Below are 22720 nucleotides of genomic sequence, written 5' to 3' on the forward strand. Positions count from 1 at the left end.
GGGTACAGAATGTCTGGGGGGATCTGGGCACTGTGTCTCCCCCAGCACTGATATCGATCAGTGTCACCCACCGCCCATGTAAGGGAGGGCTGGGGAAGGGCAAAAACAGCGACACCAGCACCAAGCAGCTCAGCACCGAGCAACAGACCCTGTGTCCCATTCCTCACCCAGTCCCCTCTGGGGGCTGCCTGGCTAAGCTGGGGTGAGGTTGGCCCCCAAAGCCGTTAGCTCAAGGCAGGGCAATTACTGACCCACTCCCGGTGTGTTTGGCGAATGAACCCCCGCCGAGCAGGAGGGGTCCCGCAGGCTGGAGCAGAGATGCAAAGGGAATTCCAAGGAGGAAAGCAGCCTGAGCAGTCAGCTGTCATGACTCCAGAGGTTCAACTTCAGGGATAAAAGTGAGACGTGTATAGGTTTGAAACTGTTCTGGTGACAAAATAATCAATCTACCTCTTCCCATCCTCATCCACCCGTCTATTTATACCCAACCCCACCAACCTGTCCCCATAATCGATATATTCTATCCCAATCTGTCTCTCTAGCCAATCCCTATCTAATCTATCTAATCCCCATCTATCTGTTTCCTCTCTATCAATCCCCAGAGCCATTCATCTATCTTCACTCATACATCTATCTGTCCCCATCTATCTCTCTGTTCCACCCCCATCCATCTACCTGTCCCCATCCATCTCTATATCCCCATCCCCACTTACCTATTCATCCACATCCATATCTGTCTGTCTGTCTGTCTGTCTGTCTCTCCGCACCCTCATCCAGCTATCCCCACACCTCTATCAATATCTCCATATTTCTCCCACCAAGTCGTTAGAACCAGGTTCCATCTCTTTCATCTCTTGGGGGTGTGGGGACTGGCTGGCTCAGGGGGTGTTGAGAATCAGACACTTTATTTTCCACCCTCATCAAGGAGTTGGTGGGAAATGATGCTGTCAGAGATGGGAGGATCTGGTCTCTCTGACTCACATCCCTCCCCTTGGCTCACACGCAGGGTGGGGGACACTTGACAAGGATTCATGACTTCATAGGGCCAGAAGGGACCATTGTGATCACCTAGCCTGACCTGCTGTTTAGCACAGGCCAGAGACCTGCCCCAGAATAATCCTGGAGCAGATCTGTTTGACCAACATCCAACCTTGACTGAACAATTGCCACTGATGGAGAATCCACCATGACTCTTGGTAAATTGTCCCAATGGTTAATTACTCTTTCTGTTAAAAATGTTACGCCTTATTTCCAGGCTTGATTTGTCTGGCTTCAACCTGCAGCCACTGGATCATGTTAAACCTTCCTCTGCTACGCTGAAGAGCCCTGATTAAATATTTGTTGCCCAGGTAGATACTTACAACTTGTTATCAAGGAACCTGGTAACCTTCTCTTTTTTAAGCTAAATAGATGGAGTTCCTTGAGTCTCTCACTCTAAGGCTGATTTTCTAATCCTTTCATCATTCTTGTGGCTCTTCTCTGATCCCTCTCCAATTTTTCAACATCCTTCGTGAAGTGTGGACACCAGAACTGGACACAGGATTCTACCAATAGTTGCCCCAGTGTCACATAGAGAGGGAAAAAAACCTTCTCGGCTCCTACTGAGTTATTCCCCATTTTTTACCTGTGGATTTGATTTTGCCTTCCTAAGTGAAGTACTTTGCATTTGTCTTTACTGAATTTCATCTTGTTGATTCCAGACCAATTCTCTCATCTGCCAATTTCATTTTGAAATCTAATGCTGTCGTCCAAAGTGCTTGCAACCCCTCCAAGCTTCGTGTCATCTGCAAATTTCAGAAGTATATGCTCCACCCCTTCTCCAACTCATTATTGGAAAGATTGCAGGACTGACCACTGTACTGACCACTAGAAACACCCTCCCACTTTAACAGCAAACTATTAAGACCTTTTTTTTGAGGATGGTCTTTCAATGTATTTTCCCCTCACCTTATAGTACTTTCATTTACAGCACATTTCCCTGCTCTGCTTATGTAACCCTTCTGCCAGGTGCAGTGGGCAGCAACAAGGGCCGGGTTCAATATCTAGGGGTTCCTTGTCAACAATACAACACAAAACCGGCTCAGGCCCCAACCAGTAACCTAGGAGAATTACACAGCACCCCCTGGGTGCCCACTCACAAGCACAGAAGCTGAGTATAGAAAATAAACTTAATTAAAAGGGGGAAGGTAACCCAGCATTAACTTGGAAAAACACCACAAGAAGGATTTGTAAACATGAAACCATGAGCAACCCACCCCCTCTCCAGACTCCACTGGGCAGTGTCCTTTCACCTCAGGGTCTTAAGTCCAGCCACCAAAAGTTCCTTTAATGTGCCCCTCATTTCACTGCACTCGCTCACAGTTGTTCTCCTTGGTCAGTGCAGACCCAGAGTTCAGAGATGAATCTGCAGAGTTCACCTCCCACTCTGGCTGGAGGGGGCAAGAAGGCACTTTGCTCACTCCTCTCAGCTGGCCGCCTGGCTGGCCGCTCTGCTGCTCCTCTCTGCCAACTGCCCTCCGCTCCGCCAAACACCTGCCGGCTACTCGCTGCTTCTCTCCACCAGACACTCTGCTGGCCACTCTGCTGCTCCTCTCCACTAGCCACCTGCTGCTCTGCCGGCTGTTCGCCGCTTCTCTCTGCTGCCTCCACTGCTGGCCACTTCACTGCTCCTGTCTGCCAGCCACCAGCCCCTCTGCCAGCCACCAGCCCCTCTGCCAGCAACTTCCAATGCTCTCTGCCAGCCTCCTTGCTGGCCGCTCACCATCCTCTCCACTGGCTGCCCGGCTGGTTTCTCCCCTCCACTAGGATGTCTTCAGGTCCCACCAAGTAACACAGCCCTCAGTGATTTCAGCTCTCAGTGATTTCAGCTGTTAGTGGGGAACCTCACTCCTCATGCACTGTGGGCCGTCTCTTGCATCAGAGACACTGTCCCAAAGCAAGTCTAATGCTTAGACCTCATTGTCAGTGATTTCAGCTCTGTGGTGTGTAACAAGACCCACAACTGAATCTTAATCCGCCCTGTTATTGTGCAGTGGAGAGAGGAAGGGTCAAATGTTGTCTAGGGCCCACACCACCAAGAACAAGTACCTATCCCCACCCTTTCTCAACTCCCTGGGCTTTGGCACCCATGTCCCCAGCCTAGCGAGTGCAGTTTAGTTCAAAGGTGAGTCCCTCAATCAGGGCATGCCAAGCACAGTTCTGCTGCCCTTGATTTACACAACAAGGATAGCACCCCATTAGGACCCCTCTTCCAACAACAAAGTGACTTGCGATTAGGGTGATCAGACAGCAAGTGTGAAAAATCAGGACAGAGCATGGGGATTAATGGGCACCTATATAAGGTAAAGCCTCAAATATCAGGAGTGTCCCCAGAAAATCAGGACATCTGGTCACCCTACTTGTGACCCAGCACCAGTCAAAAGTGATCGTTTGGGCAAGGAGCCCCATCATGCAGAGTAGCTAGGCAGGGTGGGTGTGCCCATGCAAACAAGATTGGAGCCCGTAATGATCTTCCCCAGCTCACCATTAGATGTCAGAGGAGAGCTCATTCAGAGCCTGCTTATACTTATGAGAACGTCAGGTAGCACCGCGTCAGAAGGCTGACTAAAATCAAGATACAGTAACTCCTCACTTAAAGTTGTCCCGGTTAATGTTGCTTCGTCGTTACGTTACTGAGCAATTAGGGAACATGCTCATTTAAAGTTGTGCAATGCTGCACTCTTATGTTGTTTGGCTGCCTGCTTTCTCCACATCTGACAGCCTCCCTACAGCCCCCCCCTCCCCACAGCACCTCCTGCCCGCCGGCAGACCCCGTGGATCAGCACCTTCTCCCTCCTCCCCCCGCCTCCTGTCCGCAGCAGTCAGCTGGCTTGCAGCATTCAGAAGGGAGGGGGAGAGGGGAGGAGTGAGGACGCAGCATATGAAGTAAAGGGGGAGGAGGTGGAGGGGGAGAAGAGGTGGATCAAGGGTGGGGGCTTGGGGGAAGGGATGGAGTGGATGGGCCGAGGGTTGAGCCCCCCGCCCCCAGTAAAGTCAGTGCCTGTGCTTGCAAGAACCGCAAGAGGAGCAGCCGGACAATCTAACCTCTTCCAATCTCTGACTCCACCACCTCAACCAAGCGTCATACTCAGCAGGGATGACTGTAGTATTAAATTGTTTCTTTAAAATTGTTTAAAACTTATACCTGTATTAAATTGTTTGTTTAAAATTGTTTAAAATGTATAGAATGCCTTTTGTCTGGAAAAAAATTAAAAACATTCCCTGGAACCTAACGCCCCCGCCCCCATTTACATTAATTCTTATGGGGAAATTGGATTTGCTTAACATTGTTTCCCTTAAAGTCACATTTTTCAGGAACATAACTACAACGTTAAGTGAGCAGTTACTGTATATCATGCCTAACACTTCACCCCATCCACAAGGCTAGAAAACCTCTCAAAGAACAAATTATAGGTTGGTTTGGCATAGAATCATAGAATCATAGAAGACGAGGGTTAGAAGAAACTACAGGAGGTCATCTAGTTCAACCCCCTGCTCAAAACAGGACCAATCCCAACTAAATTATCCCAGCCAGGCCTTTGTCAAACTGGGCCTTAAAAATCTCTAAGGATGGAGAATCCACCACCTTCCTTGGTAACCCATTCCAGTGCTTCACCACCTTCCTAGTGAAATACTGTTTCTTAATATCAAACCTAGACCTCCCCCACTGCAACTTGAGACCATTGCTCCTTGTTCTGTCATCTGCCACCACTGAGAACAGCTGAGCTCCATCCTCTTTGGAATGCCTGTTCGGGTAGTTGAGGGCTGCTATCAAATCCCCCTCACTTTTCTCTTCTGCAGACTAGATAAGCCCAGTTCCCTCAGCCTCTCCTCGTAAGTCATGTGCCCCAGCCTTCTAATCATTTTCATTGCCCTCTGCTTCACTCTTTCTAATTTCTCCACATCCCTTCCATAGTTGGGGCCCCAAAGCTGGACGCAATACTCCAGATGTGGCCTCACCAGTGCCAAATAGAGGGCAATGCTCCTACTAATGCATCCCAATATGCCATTAGCCTCAATCTGGGACCTTTCCTCAGATCTGTCACCTAAAAAGAATGGCTCAGGTTTGGGAATCTCCCTCAAATCCTCAGCCGTGAAGACAGATGAAAAGTATTCATTTAGTTTCTCTGCAATGGTCTTATCATCCTTAAGTGCTCCTTTAGCACCGCGATTGTCCAGTGGCCCAACTGGTTGTTTAGCAGGCTTCCTGCTTCTGATGTACTGACAAAAAATTTTCTCTTACTTTTCGAGTATTTGGCTTAGTGTTCCTCAAATTCTTTTTGGCCTTCCTAATTGTATTTTTACATTTCATTTCCCAGAGTCTATGCTCCTTTCTATTTTTTCTCACTAGGATTTAACTTCCACTTTTTAAAGGATGCCTTTTTGCCTCTCACTGCTTCTTTTACTTTGTTGTTTAGCCACAGTGGCTTTTTTTGGTTCTCTTACTATGTTTTTTGATTTTGGGGTATACATTTAAGTTGAGCGTCTGTTATGGTGTCTTTAAAAAGTTTCCACATGCACCTTGCAGATATTTCACTTTTAGAATCATAGAATCATAGAATCATAGAATTCAAGATCAGAAGGGACCATTATGATCATCTAGTCTGACCTCCTGCAAGATGCAGGCCACATAAGCCGATCCACCCACTCCTGAACTATTTCTCTCCCTTGACTCTGCTGTTGAATGCTCCAAATCATGATTTAGAGACTTCAAGTAGCAGATAATCCACCAGCAAGCGACCCCTGCCCCATGCTTCGGAGGAAGGCAAAAAACCTCCAGGGCCACTGCCAATCTACCCTGGAGGAAAATTCCTTCCCGACCCCAAATATGGCGATCAGCTGAACCCCGAGCATGCGGGCAAGACTCTCCAGCCAGACCCTCTGGAAAAGGCTAACAATATCCCAACATTGACTCTTTGTACTTTTGTCACAGTACCCTTTAATTTCTGTTTAACGAACCTCCTCATTTTTGTGTAGTTTCCTGTAGTGAGGTGGTGTGGCTCCCCGCCACCTCGGAGAGGGACGAGCCCTTCTGGACACCAGATTGGGCGGAGCTAGGGAGCTCTGAGTCTGCCCCTCAGAGGACCAGGCGGTGCCCCTGAAGTATAAAGGCTTGGCCTCAGAACTCACTTGAGAGACAGCCGCTGGGGAGACCAGATGCCTCCGGCCTGGCCCATGACTGGGAAGCCCCCGCCGTGGCCCATGGTGCACCCAAGCACTGGCCCGACCTGCCCTGCGCCCGCTACCCGGAGCAGTTACCGGGCCTGCCCCATGCCAGCTACCTGGAGGAGCTGTTGGATCTGCCTCTTGCCAGCTATCCTGGGGAACCCACGGTGTTGGACCCCCCCGGAGGACACCACCCTGACCCAGGTACCTCAAGAGGGGGAGTCTGGAAGTAGCCCGAGGGCAACCGACCCTAGTCTGGCTGCAGCACACCCAGAGCCTATGTCGGTGTGTTGCGGCCAGGATCCCCACTGCCACAGCAGCGGGTCTTCTGCTGCTGCTAGTGCCCCGGGCTTGGACGTCCCCTCTGCCACCCAACGTGTGGGGGCCTGGGCTCATCGCTACTGTTTCACTGCTACTGCTCAGCCCCTGCCTGAGGGCCTGAGTTATTGCTGCCCCGCCCTGACCCAGAGCCTGGGCATACTGCTGTTTGTGTTGCTACTGCTCAGCCCTGCCCGAGGGCCTGAGCATCTGACTCACTGTTGCCCCACCCTGACCTAGGGCCCGTGCTTTCAGTTGCTGTAAGGGCTGCCGAGGCAGACTCCCGCGGCCAGACTAATTCCCCTCCCCCCCGACATCAACAGTGTATAGTGAGGAGGTGTGGCTCCCCACCGCCCCGGACAGGGTTGAGACTCTCTACATTCCCCTTTCTGAAATTAAATGCTACAGTGTTGGGCCGCTGTGGTGTTTTTCCTGCCACAGGTATATTAAATTTAATTATATTATGATCACTATTACTAAGTGGTCCAGCTACATTCACCTCTTGGACCAGATCCTGTGCTCCACTTAGGACTAAATCATAGGATAATAAAGATAGGATTTGAATTAGCAATTTCTCACCCTGACTGATGATACAAGCAGGCTTGCAGATTCTTATGGCACAGACTGCAATTGCTGTGAAGCTTGAGATTCCTTCCCCCATTCCAAGTCCTTGTCTTCCAGAGGATCTTTCACGTGTTGAGATGTGGAGGGATGAAGTCATGATGTCACTTCCCATATAGTTTCTCTTTATGTTGGGAACCCTTTGTTCTAAGCTGAGTTCCCAGCCCAGTTTGTGGGAAAATACAGGTACTAAAATGGAGTTCAGTGTCATGAGGTTTTGTCACATGTCCATGCATGCTTTGCAGAGCCGTTAGCAGCCATTACTTACTGGCTGTCTGAAACGTTTACAGGATGGCTAAGCTCCTCGTGGTCCATTGTCTTTGTTGATGGGCCACCAGCACGCTTTAGCTTCTTCCTTGTTGTACATGCAGTCATGAGCGCTACTCAGAGTAAGCACATTTGAAATACATATCTGTGATGGGTTGGATCACAGAAACTCCCCTGGGAGCTGCCAACTGATGTGCCAAGACTACATCTATCCCTGCTTTCCCTGCCTGCTCAGGACTCCAGCACCCTGTCTTGCTGAGCCAGACACACCCGACTGCTCCAACACAGACCCAGGATCTGAATTACTTGCCCCAAAGCTGCAGGTTTACCTGAAAGCAGCTCACAGAAGTGTGCTTGTCTTTAGCACTCAGATGCCCAACTCCCAATGGGGTCTAAACCCAAATGAATCTGTTTTACCCTGTATAAAACTTATGCAGGGTAAACTCATAAATTGTTCACCCTCTATAACAATGATAGAGAGACATGCACAGCTGTTTGCTCCCCCCCCCCCCGAGGTATTAATACAGACTCTGGGTTAATTAATAAGTAAAAAGTGATTTTATTAAATACAGAAAGTAGGATTTAAGTGGTTCCAAGTAGGAACAGACAGAACAAAGTAAGTCACCAAGTAATATAAAATAAAACACACAAATCTATGTCTAATCAAACTGAATACAGATAATCTCACCCTCAGAGATGCTTCAGTAAGTTTTTTCCTCAGACTGGACACCTTAAAGGCCTGGGCACAATCCTTTCCCCTGGAACAGCTCTTGTTCCAGCTCAGGTGGTAGCCAGGGGATTCTTCCTGATGGCTCCTCTCTTTCTTCTGTTCCACCCCCTATATATCTTTTGCATAAGGTGGGAATCCTTTGTCTCTCTCTGGGTTTCCGCCCCCCTTCTCTGGAAAAGCACCAGGTTAAAGATGGATTCCAGTTCATGTGACATGATCACATGTCACTGTAAGACCCCCAAGCCTCCATTCCTCCCAGCCTGGCTTGCAAACAGAGCCCAGTCAATTGTCCTGGTTGATGGGAGCCATTAAGATACCAAACCACCATTAATGGCCCACACTTTGCATAATTACAATAGGCCCTTGTAGTTACATATCATATTTCTAGTTTCAGCTACAAGAGTGGTACATTTATACAAATAGGATGACCATACTCAGTAGATTATAAGCTTTGTAATGATACCTTACAAGAGATCTTTTGCATGAAGCATATTCCAGTTCCATTATATTCACTCATTACCAAAATATTTTAGAAAACCACATAGACTGCACAATGTCACACACGTTCCCACCCACCACCCAGACCAGTCACTGTCACACAGCCCCCAGCACAGAGCCACGGGCAGAGAGCTGAGCGAGGATGGGGCCAGATGAGTAAGAGCCCCAGATGTGCCCAGCTGTGAGCCAGCACCCAGAGCAGTCCTGGATCTCGCTAGACACATCCTCACTAGGGTCTTCTGCATCCAGTGGTACATCATCCATCCAGATGCAGGGACCCAGGTGGTCAGCATCCATCCAGCTGTGTAGGGTCCTAGCCATGCAGTATCCATCCAGCTGTGCAGGATCGATGGCTGACGCACGGCCTGTCCTTCCCCCCCAGCCTGTGTGGTTGGCTGTGGTTGGAAACTGAGACGCCTGAGCCCTGCATTTAGATGAGTGTGTGTGACCCTGAGGTTTCCTGCCCCCTTGATCCCCTCCAAGCTGAGTCTATAAAGCCTTGAGGCCTGAGACAGATTCACGGTCCCTGCACTGATGTCGAACATGTGGGTCCAGATGTTGCCTCTTCTCCTCATGGCTTTTCTCCTGCCCCCCAGGGCTTGGGCTGGTGAGTATGGTTGGGATTGCAGGACCCTGGGAATTTGATGTGAATGGGGAGGTCTCAGGAATTGGTTTCAGTGGGTGGTATCTAGGGGCCTGTGACAGACTATACCCCTATGTTCATCCCTTGTACAAGACTATGATACATTTTATAGCAAGCATGCCTTGTGAGGTATCATCTGAAAATTCATAATTTTCTGATCATTATTTTCCTGGTAAAATATTTGTGGCATGTAAAGTTATGGGATTCTACTTTATGATGTTCCTAAGACATGTTCCAAATCTGGAGAGCAATCACAAACCAGTTTTCTAGAGACAAAATGCCAACCGACACCTCAGTCAAGTGTCAATGTAATCAATTGGACCGTCACCTGGTTAAGTGGCCATTCTTAGGCAGAAAAGAGGACGTGGGTTTAAAATTTACATCTTGATGATCAAACAGATTGGGGTGCCCCTGCCCAGAGACTTTCTGTCTCCTGAACCTCAGCTGGAGATAATTCTCAAAGAAGAGAAAGAACTAGAAGAAGGGGGAGGAGATGCCCCAAATGATGTCTCCCTTTCTCTCTACCCACGGAATTCACAACACCAGAAGTACAAAGGAAGCAGCATTAGACTGGGAGAGGGATCCTGACTGAAGGAAATTCAGCCAATAAGTTTGCAGAAACATGTGCTGAGAGAGACCTCACAAGGCATTCTCTGTACGAAATGTATCACCGTCCTGTAAAGGGGTGAACACAGTGGTGCAGACTGTCACAGGGGACCAGGGTGTGTTGTCTCACATGGCACCGATACTGATCAGTGTTAGCCACAGCCCAAGTAAGGAAGAGCTGGGGAAGGGCAAAAATAGTCCCTTGGAACAGTGACAGGAGCACCAAGCTGTCCTCAAGGGGAAAGAGCAGATGTCCCATTCCCGACCCCCTGAGCCAGCTAGTGCCCTTCTAGGGGCTGCCTGGCCTAATCTGGGGCGACGTTGGCCCCTCAGAGCTGTTAGCTCAAGGCAGTGCAATTACTGACCCATTCCAGGTGCGTTTGGCACCAATTCTTCACCGAGCGAGATCAGAGCTTTAGATTTACCCTCCGGCCCCATAGGGTGTCCAGTCTGCAGGAGAGCGGAGCAGGGGGCAGGGTTGCAGGCCCAGGGATCCCCCAGGAGATCATCACAGGGGGTGGGGTTTGGCTCTGGGGACTCCCCTTCAGAATTGGGAGCTCGGTCCCAGCCACACCCAGTGAAATGATGGGGCTCTTTCTATGAACCTGGTCTCTCCCCAGGTGAGATCATCGGGGGTTGGGAAGCCAAGCCTCATTCCAGGCCCTACATGGCCTATCTGGATATACGAGATGGAAAAAATAAGTCCTTCTGTGGAGGGTTCCTGGTGTCGGAGAACTTCGTGCTGACGGCCGCTCACTGCAATGGAAGGTAAACGCCTCTGTGCTGGGGATGTCGGGGCAGGTCGGGCGTTAGCAGGTGATGGGGGAGCCGGGAGCTCTGGCACTTTCGTTGGTTGCAGGGAAGGAGCAATTAATATGACAGGCTGGGAGAGCAGAGCCTAGGGGCATCAGCATGTCTCTAGGGCTAGGGAGGGCTAACTTTTTGCCTGAGGGCCTCATCGGGTTTCTGAAATTATATGGAGGGCTGGTTAGGGGAGGCTGTGCCTCCCCAAACAACCAGACATGGCCCGGCCCCGACCTCTATCTGACCCCCCTGCTTCTCGCCCCCTCATGGCCCCCCTGGGACTCCTGCCCCATCCAACCCCCCATTCCCTGCCCCATCCACCCCCCTACTCTATGTCCCCTAACTGCCCCCCGCTGCCCCATCCAACCCCCTCTCTCCTTCCTGACTGCCCCGGGGACCCGTGCCCCATCCAACCACCCCTTCTCCCTCACCACTCCCAGACCCTGGACCCCTAACTGCCCCCTATTACCCCATCCAACCCCCCTCCCCTTGCTGACTGCCCCCCGGGGACTCCTGTCCCATCTATCCCCTCTGCTCCCTGTCCCCTGACCAACCCCAGAACCCCCGCCCCTGACTGCCCCATCCAACACCCCCCTCCTTCCTGACTGCCATCCCGGGACTCTTGGCCTCATTCAGCCCTGCTGTTCCCTGCCCTCTGACTGCCCCGGCCCCATCCACACCCCTGCCCCATCCAAACCCTCTGTTTCCTGCCCCATCCACCCCACCCCCACTCCCTGTCCCCTGACCACCCCCGGAACACCCACCCCTGGCTGCCCCCTGCTGCCCCATCCAACACCCCCCTCCTTCCTGACTGCCCCCCTGGGGACCCCTGTCCCATCTATCCCCTCTGCTCCCTGTCCCCTGACCAACCCCAGAATCCCTGCCCCTGACTGCCCCCTGCCACCCCATCCAACCCCCCCCCTCCTTCCTGACTGTCATCCTGGGACTCCTGCCCTCATTCAACCCCGCTGTTCCCTGCCCTCTGACTGCCCCGGCCCCATCCACACCCCTGCCCCATCCACCCCCACCCCCATTCCCTGTCCCCTGACCACCCCCGGAACACCCACTCCTGGCTGCCCCCCGCCGCCCCATCCAACCCTTCCTCTCCTTCCTGGCTGCCCCCCTGGGGACTCCTCCCCCATCAGGAGTCCTGCAGGAGTCCCCTGACTGCCACCCTGGGAGCCCTGCTCCCATTCAACCCCTCTGTTCCCCGCCCTCTGACCGCCCCTACCCCTATGCACACACCTGCCCCCTGACCACCTCCTCTGAACTCCCCTGCCCTTTATCCAACCCCCCTGGTCCCTGCCCCCTTACCACATTGCCTGGAGCACCAGTGGCTCTAGCCCCGCCACGGCGCAGCACAGAGCTCCGGGGCAGGCAGCCGTGCCGCCTGGCTGGAGCCAGCCCCGCCACTGCGCAGCACAGAGCTCCGGGGCAGGCAGCCGTGCCGCCTGGCTGGAGCCAGCCCCGCCACGGCGCAGCACAGAGCTCTGGGGCAGGCAGCCGTGCCGCCTGGCTGGAGCCAGCCCCACCACCACGCAGCACAGAGCTCCGGGTCAGGCCAGGCTCTGCAGCTGCCCTGCTGCCAAAAGCTCGCAGCCCCACCACCCAGAGCATTGCACCGGCAGCACAGTGAGCTGAGGCTGTGGTGGAGGGGGAACAATGGCGGAGGGGCTGGGGGCTAGCCTCCCTGGCTAGGAGCTCAGGGGCGGGGCAGGAGGGGCCCATGTCTCCTGCGGGCCATAGTTTGCCCACCTCTGCTCTAGGGGCCTTTACAAACCGTCGTCCAGATCCAGCGCTGGGTAAATCAGTGGAGCTACAGTCAGTGACGTGAACTGGTGTCTGGCCCATTGCTCAGCTCGAGGCAGGGAGAGACTTACAGCCCCAGGATGGGTCTGCAGGACTCTGGTCTGGGGGAAGCTGTGCATGGACCCCTGTTTGGATCTAGCCAGGGAGGGGTCACTGGGGTGAGGGTAGCTGAGAACCAGGGACCAGGAGGACAGTGGGGAATGTAGGTGCTCAGGGAACAGCACAAGGGTTGGGGGAGACACCAGCTGGGACCCCAGCATCACTGGGAAGAGGCTTTGTGCTGCAATCTGAGTTGTGGGCAAGGTCCCTATGCCCACCTGAGGCAGCCAGTCCCCAACCCTGCGTGCAGTGGTGTCAGTTTTTCACCTCAGACGCAGAGTCCAAGATCTCGGCCTGAGAACCCAGGTTGCCCTGTGCCCACAAGATCAGAATTTATGAGTCAGACCCACAGGTGCCCGTCCCCCACCTCATGTACGCTACTGCTCCTAATGCCCCATGTACTGCTCTTGGCTTTTTCAGCAAGATCACTGTATACCTGGGAGCCCATAACATTCGACTACGGGAATGGAGTCAACAGAAAATCTCCGTGCACCGCCCGATCCCCCACCAGCAATATGACAATAAGACCCTTAACAATGACATCATGCTGCTGCAGGTATCATCCACTTCCCATCACCCCACCCCCAGTGACCTCACACTGCTGCAGAAACTACCCCCATCCGATCACCCCCACCCTCACTGACCCCATGTTATGGGTTTTGCTGAGGATGGGGATGTCTCCTTGTTCTTGAGCAAAACTCTGACATTGATCCTCATCGTTCTTGTGTCTCAGCTGGCAAAGAAAGCGAAGCTGAACGGAGATGTGGGTACCATCGCCCTGCCCCGCGCCAACGAGATTGTAAAGCCAGGGAATTGGTGCAGCGTCGCTGGCTGGGGCAGAACTAGCACAGAGAGTGAATCGACTCCGGCCAGGCTCCGGGAGGTGAATGTGATGGTGATGCCGGATGCCAAGTGTCCGAAGGATCCTTATGGGCCATATAATAACTATAACTCCTCCACCATGATGTGTGTGGGGGACCCAAATCAGTGCAAAGACTCTTCACAGGTAAATCTGCTCCTGGCTTCGAGCTCCCTTGATAAATTGTTCTTATTAATGAGGCTGTTGGTGTTGCAGTGAAACCCACGAGCGGCGATCAGGGATCAGGCCCCACGGCACTAGGTGCTGTATTAATGAATGGGAAACTAACTGGTCTCTCGGCAGGAAGCAGAGACCAGGTGGACAGGAGAGTGGGTGGGGCGCTGAGACCACTGGGCCATGTGGGGGCCAAGCAGAGACCGGGGGGACATCGGGGGTGACACTGAGTCCAGCTTCACTGGGGGGTGTCACTGAGCTGTGCATCAGCTGGAATGACTCCCTGAGCTGTTCTCCATCTGTGGCTTGTTTCATTTCACAGGGCGATTCTGGAGGCCCCCTGGTGTGTGGGGAAACAGCCCAGGGCATCGTCTCCTGGGGGCCTTGCAGAGGTCCCGGGGTGTACACGAGAGTCTCCACCTTCATCCCCTGGATACGGGCGACGATGAGGAGGCTGCAGCCCTGAGCCAAGCCAAGAATCGCTGCACAGGCTGGAGAGGCGCCGCTTCTGTCCTTTGGCTTGGCCCAGATGTAGGGCCTGCTTTGCAGAGGGGCTGATCCCCCACCAGGCTGAGCCCCACCCCCCACTAACTGCCCCAGCCATCGCTCCACTCAGGCAGTGCCCAGCCCATGAGCATCAAGGCCGGGATCCCAGGGGAGTTAGGAACCTGGTTCAAGACCAGCTCCTCTAAGCTCCCTTGGGAATCCCAACCCAGACCCTTAGGCTGCCTCTTCGCTAGGGAAACAGCTGGTTTATTACCCCTGGGGTGATGGACATGAGCCAAATCCTGGGGAAGACTCGGCAGTTTGTATCTCTCCCCTTGTGTCAGTTGGTTGAGTGACTGTTTATGGGAGATCCTCGTCGTTATCTGTCCTTCTAAACTGGTAGTGTGTACCTGTCCTGCTAAGTTGTGTTAAAACTGCAGCCTGCCCTGTCCTCACTGGGCCTTTCCCATGCGTTAGTTCCCTCGGGGTGGTCACTGCCCGTTCCAAACACACCTGTCCCCATGGTTGGCAAGGCCAGCCGGACGGGAACTCAGCAAAGGCTACTGATTGCCTCCTTCCCACCTTCCCAGCCCTGCCCTGCCCTGCTACTCGGCCTGCTGCATTTCGCTCGCTGCTTCCTAGCCAGCAATGAATAAAAATGAAGTTACAAACAAAAGTGACTCAGTGACTGAGCGATGGACTCAAGCCATGAAATCCAGAGCAGCCGCTGCATCTGCCAGGACCAAGAGGGAATTAGCTCCTATGGGGGAAGGCTGGGCTTGTGTTAATGCACTAGGCTGGGAACCAGGACACCTGAGTTTAGTGATTTCATGCAGAATGAGGGTCTGGTGGGTGCCAGTGGGGAATTAACCCCCTCAGAGCTTGAGAGGTCCCTGCTGGCTGGGACAGAGATTCAGAGGGAACTACAATGAGGAAAACAACCTGAGCAATCAACTATCCAGATCCCAGAGGTTCAACTTCCAGGACAAAAGCGGGAGAGGTTTGAAACTGTTCTAGCCACAAAAAATTGACCTATATCTTCCCATCCCCATCCATCCACAGATCTATCCATCTATCCCCATCTACTGATCTATCCTATTCCCATCCATCTATTCACATCTATTCACCAAGTATCAGGGGGTAGCCGTGTTAGTTGGTATCCACAAAAACAACGAGGAGTCCGGTGGCACCTTAAAGACTAACAGATTTATTTGGGCATAAGCTTTCGTGGGTAAAAAACCAACTTCTTCAGATGCATGGAGTGAAAATTACAGGTACAGGCATAAATAAATATTGGCACATGGGGTTAGTCACACTCACTGCTGCAGAAGTCATGGAGTTTGTGGAAAGTCACAGAATCCGTCACTTCCACGACCTGCATGACAGACATGGAGACCTAACGATAACCCCCAGATCCTTTTTAGCAGTACCACCACCTAGACAGTTATTCCCCAGTTTGTAGCTGTGCATTTGATTTTTCCTTCCTAAGTGAAGTACTTTGCACTTGTCTTCACTGAATTTCATCTTGGTGATTCCAGACCAATTCTCTCATCTGTCAATTTCGTTTTGAAATCTAATGCTATCCTCCAAAGGGTTTGCAGCCCCTCCCAGCTTGGTTTCATCTGCAAAGTTGATAAGTATATTCTCTGCTCCTTTATCCAAGTCATTATTGAAAAGATTGCACAGTACCAGATCCAGGACTGAGCCCTGTGGGATCCCACTAGAAATGCCCTCCCACTGTAACAGCACACCATTGAGAACTACTCTTTGAATATGGTCCTTCAACCCATCCTCCCTCTACCTGATAGTAATTTCATTTACAGCACATTTCCCTTCTCTGCTTATGAAACCCTTCTGCCAGGTGGAGTTGGCAGCATCAAGGGCCGGGTTCAATATCTAGGGGTTCCTTGTCAACAATACAACACAGAACTGTCTCAGGCCTCCACCCAGGTACCCCCTGGGTGGCTCTCAGAGGCAATACTGCCCCATTCACAAGCACAGAGTACGAGTGTAGAAAAGAAACTATTAATAAAAGGGTGGAAGTGACCCGGTACTAACTTGGGAAAATGCTGCAAGAAGGATTCATAAATATAAAACAATGAGCAAAGGCCCCACCCCAGAGTACGTTGGGCAGTGTCCTTTCACCTCAGGTTCTTAAATTCAGCAACTAAAAGTTCCATTAACATGCCCCTCATTTCATTGCATCCCACTCACAGTTGTTCTCCTTAGTCAGCACAGATCCAGAGTTCAGAGGTGCATCTGCGAAGGTCACCTCCCACCTTGGCTGGAGGGGGCAAGACATTGCATTTTGCACTCAGTGGCAAACCAGTTTTTAACCTATTTCACATGGGCCATGTTGATGTTACAGTTTCTCAATCTGAAAGTCGTGTGGCAGTTTGGCAAATGCCTTCTGTGACAGAGTCCTCAGGGTGCAACCTGGACTTTGGGACAGTTGAACCCTCTGTCCCACCAACCTGGGCTGCCTCTCACACTGTGATGCTGATGTCAAGCTACAAGCCTCTGATAGGCACTGCCCTGACACAGCCGTCCCCCAGGCAGGGACATGCCCAACTGAGGTACATGAATGATCTCCCAGCCACTCGTGAACCATCAATAGGGAGGCTCCAGACAATTCCCCCAGCTCCCCAGACTTGTACCCCAGAACTGTACCATCTTGCACTGGTCAGAAGCAGGGCCGGCTCTAGACCCCAGCGCGCCAAGCGCGCGCATGGGGTGGCATTTTGCCGGAAGGGCGGCAGGCGGCTCTGGCGGACCTTCTGCAGGCATGCCTGCAAGAGGACACCAGGAGCCCAGGAGCCGCAGGACCGGCGCCCAGCAGCGTGCCCCCTGCGGCATGCCACCCTGCTTGGGGCGGCAGAATTCTTAGAGCCGCCCCTGGTCAGAAGCCTGGCCAGGGTAAGCTCATTGCCTAGTTTGACACTTTTTCAAATGAAAGTGGACAAGCACCAGCCTTTGTCACCTGAACAGATTTCCAAAGCACTTTAGATACTGGTAACGCTAAAACAATAAAATAAGATTTTTAGCTACAGAAAGGTAGATTTACGTGCCTATAAGTAGCAAGCGTAGAGATCAAAGTTGGTTCCTTAAGAAATAAAAATAAATTTGCAGTCTGAGTTCTACAAACTCAAGCAGTGTCTCACCCTGACAGAGGGTACAAACAGGTCACAGATCCTCAACACATAGACTGGGACTGGGACTCTTTTCCAGCCTAGGACCACCCTTCCCCCGTTCAAAGTCTTTGTTTTCCAGATGTTCTTACAGGTGTTGAGATTTGGGGAGAGAGGCCAAGTGATGATGTCACTTCCCCTCTTTTATGCTTTATTTCCAGCTTGCTGGAAAGATCTTTGCTGTGAAAAGAACAGGAGTACTTGTGGCACCTTAAAGACTAACAAATTTATTTTAGCATGAGCTTTCGTGAGCTATAGTTCACTTCTTCGGTATCCAAAGAAGTGAGCTATAGCTCACGAAAGCTCATGCTAAAATAAATTTGTTAGTCTTTAAGGTGCCACAAGTACTCCTGTTCTTTTTGCGGATACAGACTAACACGGCTGCTACTCTGAAACTTTGCTGTGAAGTGGGCTAGTCGGCCCCCATGGTGTACTTGCCTTCTCCTACAAGCCTCTGGGATAGTGGATTGGGTGTTGATGAGCCATTAACGCCGTCTGGCTATTGATGGCCACTCCTTTGTTGTAACTGAAAGGTTGGTTGTGGGTGCTCCCAACCTCCCAACCTCACAATGTATCTGTAACACATGCAGAATATTTCATAACTCCACCTATAACTCTAGCACACATGTGACAAAGTGGATTTCCCCCCATTATTATGTTGTATGCAAGCCTATATGAGTCTTACTGTTATGCATGAATACTGTGAATGCCTCAGTTCCCCTGTGTATTGCACCAATGCCTAGGTGGTGGAAATAAGGGTGTGTGAATTGCTGAGACCCTTGGGGGAGGGGGAGGCGGCTCCACCTCCCTGTAGGTGAGCAATGGACGGTGCCATTCGTAACCTGAAACACAGGAGGGGGATGTGACCAGGTGACGCTTTGCCTGGGAAGCGAGACAAAGACCAGGAGAAGAGGCAATGGGCGTGTTGAAGGTCAAGTCACTGGAAGCTGGGCAGTCTCCTGTTTGGGACTTAGAGGGGGGAGACCAGGGTATCCGGCCTGGGGTCCCCCCAAGATGGACTTGGCTGAAAGTAACTGATTTCTGTGCTAACAAGCTCTGTTCTATGCTGTGTTCCTGTCGACTAATAAAACTTCTGTGTTACAACAATGGCTGAGAGTCACAACTGACTGCGCAGTGGGGGTGCAGGGCCCTCTGGCTTCCCCAGGGATCCTGTCCACGTGGATCCACCAAGGGGCAGTGTGAGGTGTGAAGAGAAATGCTGCATCTCTGAGGTCAGACCAGGAAGGCTGTAGCCAAGGAGGCTTTTTGCCCTGGACAGCCTGCCCGAGGGGAGTCGCGCTACCCAGAGTCCTCACTGGCTTCAAACAGAGCAGTTCCAGAGCAATGGACCTGTGACCAGGGCCAGCTTTAGGACCTACGGGGCCAGATTTGAATACCTGCAGCAGTCCGGGTCTTCAGCGGCACTTTGGCAGCAGGGGGTCCCCGCAGCATCTTCTGCGGCACTGAAGGACCACCACCGAAATTCCGCTGAAGACCCCAGAGCAGACCTCCCCACTGCTGCCGAAATGCCGCCAAAGACCCCGGAGTCGGGCCCTCTTAGGCGCAGGCGCGAGGCCCGCTTAGGCGCGAGGCCCAATTCAGGGGAATCGGGGGAATTGGCCTAAAACCGGCCCTGCCTGTGACTCCATCACAACATACAAATCAACAGGATATTATTATGTTTAGCAGATCATGACTTTTAAAATGATACCTCAAAAAGCACACTTTGAACAAAAATATCATGATTGTCGACAGTGGTGAATATGGGCGTTTCAAGTGCTACTTTGAAGTACAGAATGTCACACGTCCCCACTGAGTTTACTGCAGGAGTGTTAGTCACTGACTAATGTGGAGGAAGTGGGCCCCAGATTCTCTTCAGGTTTTGACTATACAACTCCCAAGTGTTGATAAACATTGTAGTGTTACCCACAAGAGCTCTTGCAAAGTTCTGTCTACCTTTTAACACTTTTTAGATCAGTCTAGTGATCTCAGAAGTTAGCCAGTGTGCCTTCTCTGGGTTGCTAGAAACTATCTCTTTGTATGTGTGCAGCATTGTTAACTCAATGCAGATATTAATGTGTTCTAGAGCAGGGGTAGGCAACCTGTGGCACGCGAGCTGATTTTCAGTGGCACTCACACTGCCTGGGTCCTGACCACCAGTCCAGGGGGCTCTGCATTTTAATTTAATTTTAAATGAAGCTTCTTAAACATTTTAAAAACCTTATTTACTTTACATACAACAACAGTTTGTTATATATTATAGACTTCTAGAGAGAGACCTTCTAAAAACATTAAAATGTATTACTGGCACGCAAAACCTTAAATCAGAGTGAATAGACTCATAGACTTTAAGGTCAGAAGGAACCACTATGATCATCTAGTCTGACCTCCTGCACAATGCAGGGCACAGAATCTCACCTACCCACTCCTGTAACAAACCCCTAACCTATGTTTGAGTTATTGAAGTCCACAAATTGTGGATTGAAGACCTCAAGCTGCAGAGAATCCTCCAGCAAGTGACCTGTGCCCCATGCTGCAGAGGAAGGCAAAAAACCTCCAGGGCCTCTGCCAATCTGCCCTGGAGGAAAATTCCTTCCCATCCCCAAATATGGCGATCAGTTAAACCCTGAGCATGTGGGCAAGACTCACCAGGCAGCACCCAGGAAAGAATTCTCTGTAGTAACTCAGATCCCATCTAACATCCCATCACAGACCATTAGGCATACTTACCTGCTGACAATCAAAGATCAATTGCTAAATTAATTGCCAAAATTAGGCTACCCCATCACACCATCCCCTCCATAAACTTATCAAGCTTAGTCTTAAAGCCAGATATGTCTTTTGAATAAATGAAGACTCGGCACAGCACTTCTGAAAGGTTGCCGACCCCTGGTCTAGAGTGTAGGTATCTTAGCATATAGCCATAAATGCCATGAGGTGGTGTGCCTCAGTTCCCCTTCCACAGACCAGGTTTATTACAGTTTCTCTGCTTTGAGAAGCTTCAAGCCCATATACAGGTATTAGCTGAGAAGCAGCATTACCATAGGGCTTCTTAACACTGGTGTGTTCTAATTTTACCACTCTTAGCATGTCCCAAAGCTTTTCCCCCAAATCATGCATGTTACATCTTTTCATAGGATTTGTCATCAATACCAAATTCTTTGTCATAGGGTTTATCATTAGCATTAAACTTTTTATCATGAGATTTAACAGTAACACCAAACCCCTTATCACAGGTTGGTGTTTACAAGTATCTTTGTCATAACGTGCCATCTCTTTAGACAGTCTGGTTTCTTCAATACCCGTTGTGTCTTTCAACTTCTCCCTGAACCTAACCGTGTGTTCAACTACTGGTTTTCTTTCCCTTCAGTGTTCCCTTCGTGTCCCCTTTAGTGTGGGTCCTCACTCCAATGGTATCTTTGGGGCTTTGGCACTCCGGGGACTGCTGAGGATATAGTGGGATTCTGCATGTTGGCTAGCCCTCTGTGGAGCTGTATCCCAACCTCAGGGTTATGCATATGCAAAAAATCCACCTCCCCTCTTGGGGTTACCCTGTGATCTCCATTCCCAACCCTTTTAGACTAAGAGGTATTGGAGCATGAGCTTTTGTGGGTGAATACCCACTTCATCAGATGCATGCCCAACACTGGGACCTTCCCCACCCCCTTTATCTGGAGGGTTGTGATCTGTGCTTGCTGGGCTAAGCGTGCCTACTCTTTGGTCAATGCATCTTTTCCCAACAGCTTTCCCATAGCTGCTTTCCCATAGCAGCCCAGGGAAAGCCCTCCTCACTCTGCCAGCTGGGGCATTTGGATTCTCACAGACAACCATTTCTTCAATAGGATCTGCATCCTGTCTTAAAGAGACAGTCACTTTACACAAACATATCAGGAACAGCATCCTGAAAAACCAGGACCTAGATTGGGGTACCATCCATCACCACTTTCTCTATCCCCAAGAGGCCAGCTGTGTGACTGCTCCCCTCCAGCAGGTCAGTTACACAGTTCTCTCTCAGTACCTGAGTCACCGGCTGAGTGCCTGGGTGCACAGATCCTGACTCAGCCATTCTGTCCTGGGCTTCCTCTCAAGTGACTGGTGCAGAGACCACCTTGTTCCCCCATTTTTACTTCCCCAGTTTCTTCCTCTAGGCCAGATCTCTATGCTCTGTAGCATGGGATCTATCCCTTGTTCATGCGCAATCTGCTGGCAGCTAACAACCTGGACAGTTCTGTCACTGACAGGCATCCCACCTATTTATAATAAAATGTATATGGAGATATACCTAGCTGATAGAACTGCAAGAGACCCTGTAAGGTCATCAAGTCCAGCCCCCTGCCTCACTAGCAAGACCAAGTACTGATTTTGCCCCAAATCAGCCCCCTCAAGGATTGAGCTCACAACCCTGGGTTTAGGAGGGCAATGCTCAAACCACTGAGCTATCCCTCCCCCTTTCATTTTTCAAGAGGTGTTGCTTTCAGCTGTAGTACAGCACCCGGTCTCAACCTCCCCCACACGTAGAAGCATGCCATTTCCGCCTGCTGCAGAGGCATCAAAAGAGAGTTTTCCCTCTTTCCCCCAGCTCCTGGGACTTTACCCTTTCCCTCAGGGGTCCAAGCATAATACTCCTTGCTGCTGGTAAACACCTTAATAACCTGAACCAGGTGGAAAAAATCATTCCCAATACACATGTCAACAGGAATATAGTCTACTATTCCCACCGTTAATCCACTTTCTAAACCATCAGTTCTATGACTTAACCTTCTATTAATAAAAGCTCTGCCCTTTGTCCTGGCAATATGTCATCTTCTTGAATTACACTCTGCTTAATCACAGAAATTTCTACACCAGTGTCCTTCCATCCTATATATTCCTTGCCATTAATCTTAGCAACCTCTATGTGCTCCAGGCCTGGTTCTCCACAGGCTAATCCCACAAAAACAGTATGATACGTCTCAATCGCCTGAGAGATTTCTGCATTGAGAACAGCAGAATTAGCATGGACTATTTGCTGCCTGCTTCCTTCCAGCACAGGGCATTTATCCCTCATGTGATCAGTGGAATTACAGTGACAGCACATTTGGGGCTCTTCTGTTTTCACAGGAGATTTGGGATGGGGGTTAGAGGAATGGTTTGGGGGAGGTAAGTGCCCAGCCTTCCAGCCACCCTCCTTTTTCCCAGGGGTAAAATGGGATCCCTGCTTCTCACTAGGTTGAATCTCCTCTTTTTGTGGTTTACTCTCAATGAAAATAATATCCTAACCAATTGGTTACAAAGTGAGCACAGATAAACTCACCTGGGTCTTTAGGACACTGAAAAACAATCAGGTTCTTAAAAGAAGTTTATTTAAAAAAAATAAAAAAAGATTTAAAAAATCACATCTGTAAAATCAGGATGGAAGATAACTTTACAGGGTA

At 50.8% G+C, this 22720-nt stretch overlaps 1 protein-coding gene across 1 annotated transcript; it reads left to right on the forward strand.

Annotated features, from left to right (window-relative positions):
- The first annotated feature begins 1132 nt into the window (after window positions 1-1132).
- Window positions 1133-14708, forward strand: LOC123348708 (mast cell protease 1A-like). The gene is made up of 5 exons (XM_044986323.1): window positions 1133-1196; window positions 10508-10655; window positions 13020-13155; window positions 13333-13605; window positions 13955-14708. The coding sequence occupies exons 1-5, from the start codon at window positions 1187-1189 to the stop codon at window positions 14096-14098; spliced, it is 711 nt and encodes a 236-aa protein (XP_044842258.1). The 5' UTR covers window positions 1133-1186; the 3' UTR covers window positions 14099-14708.
- Window positions 14709-22720: the final 8012 nt, after the last annotated feature.

The sequence above is a fragment of the Mauremys mutica genome, chromosome 13 (assembly GCF_020497125.1).
Source record: "Mauremys mutica isolate MM-2020 ecotype Southern chromosome 13, ASM2049712v1, whole genome shotgun sequence".
NCBI classification, from domain to species: Eukaryota; Metazoa; Chordata; order Testudines; family Geoemydidae; genus Mauremys; species Mauremys mutica.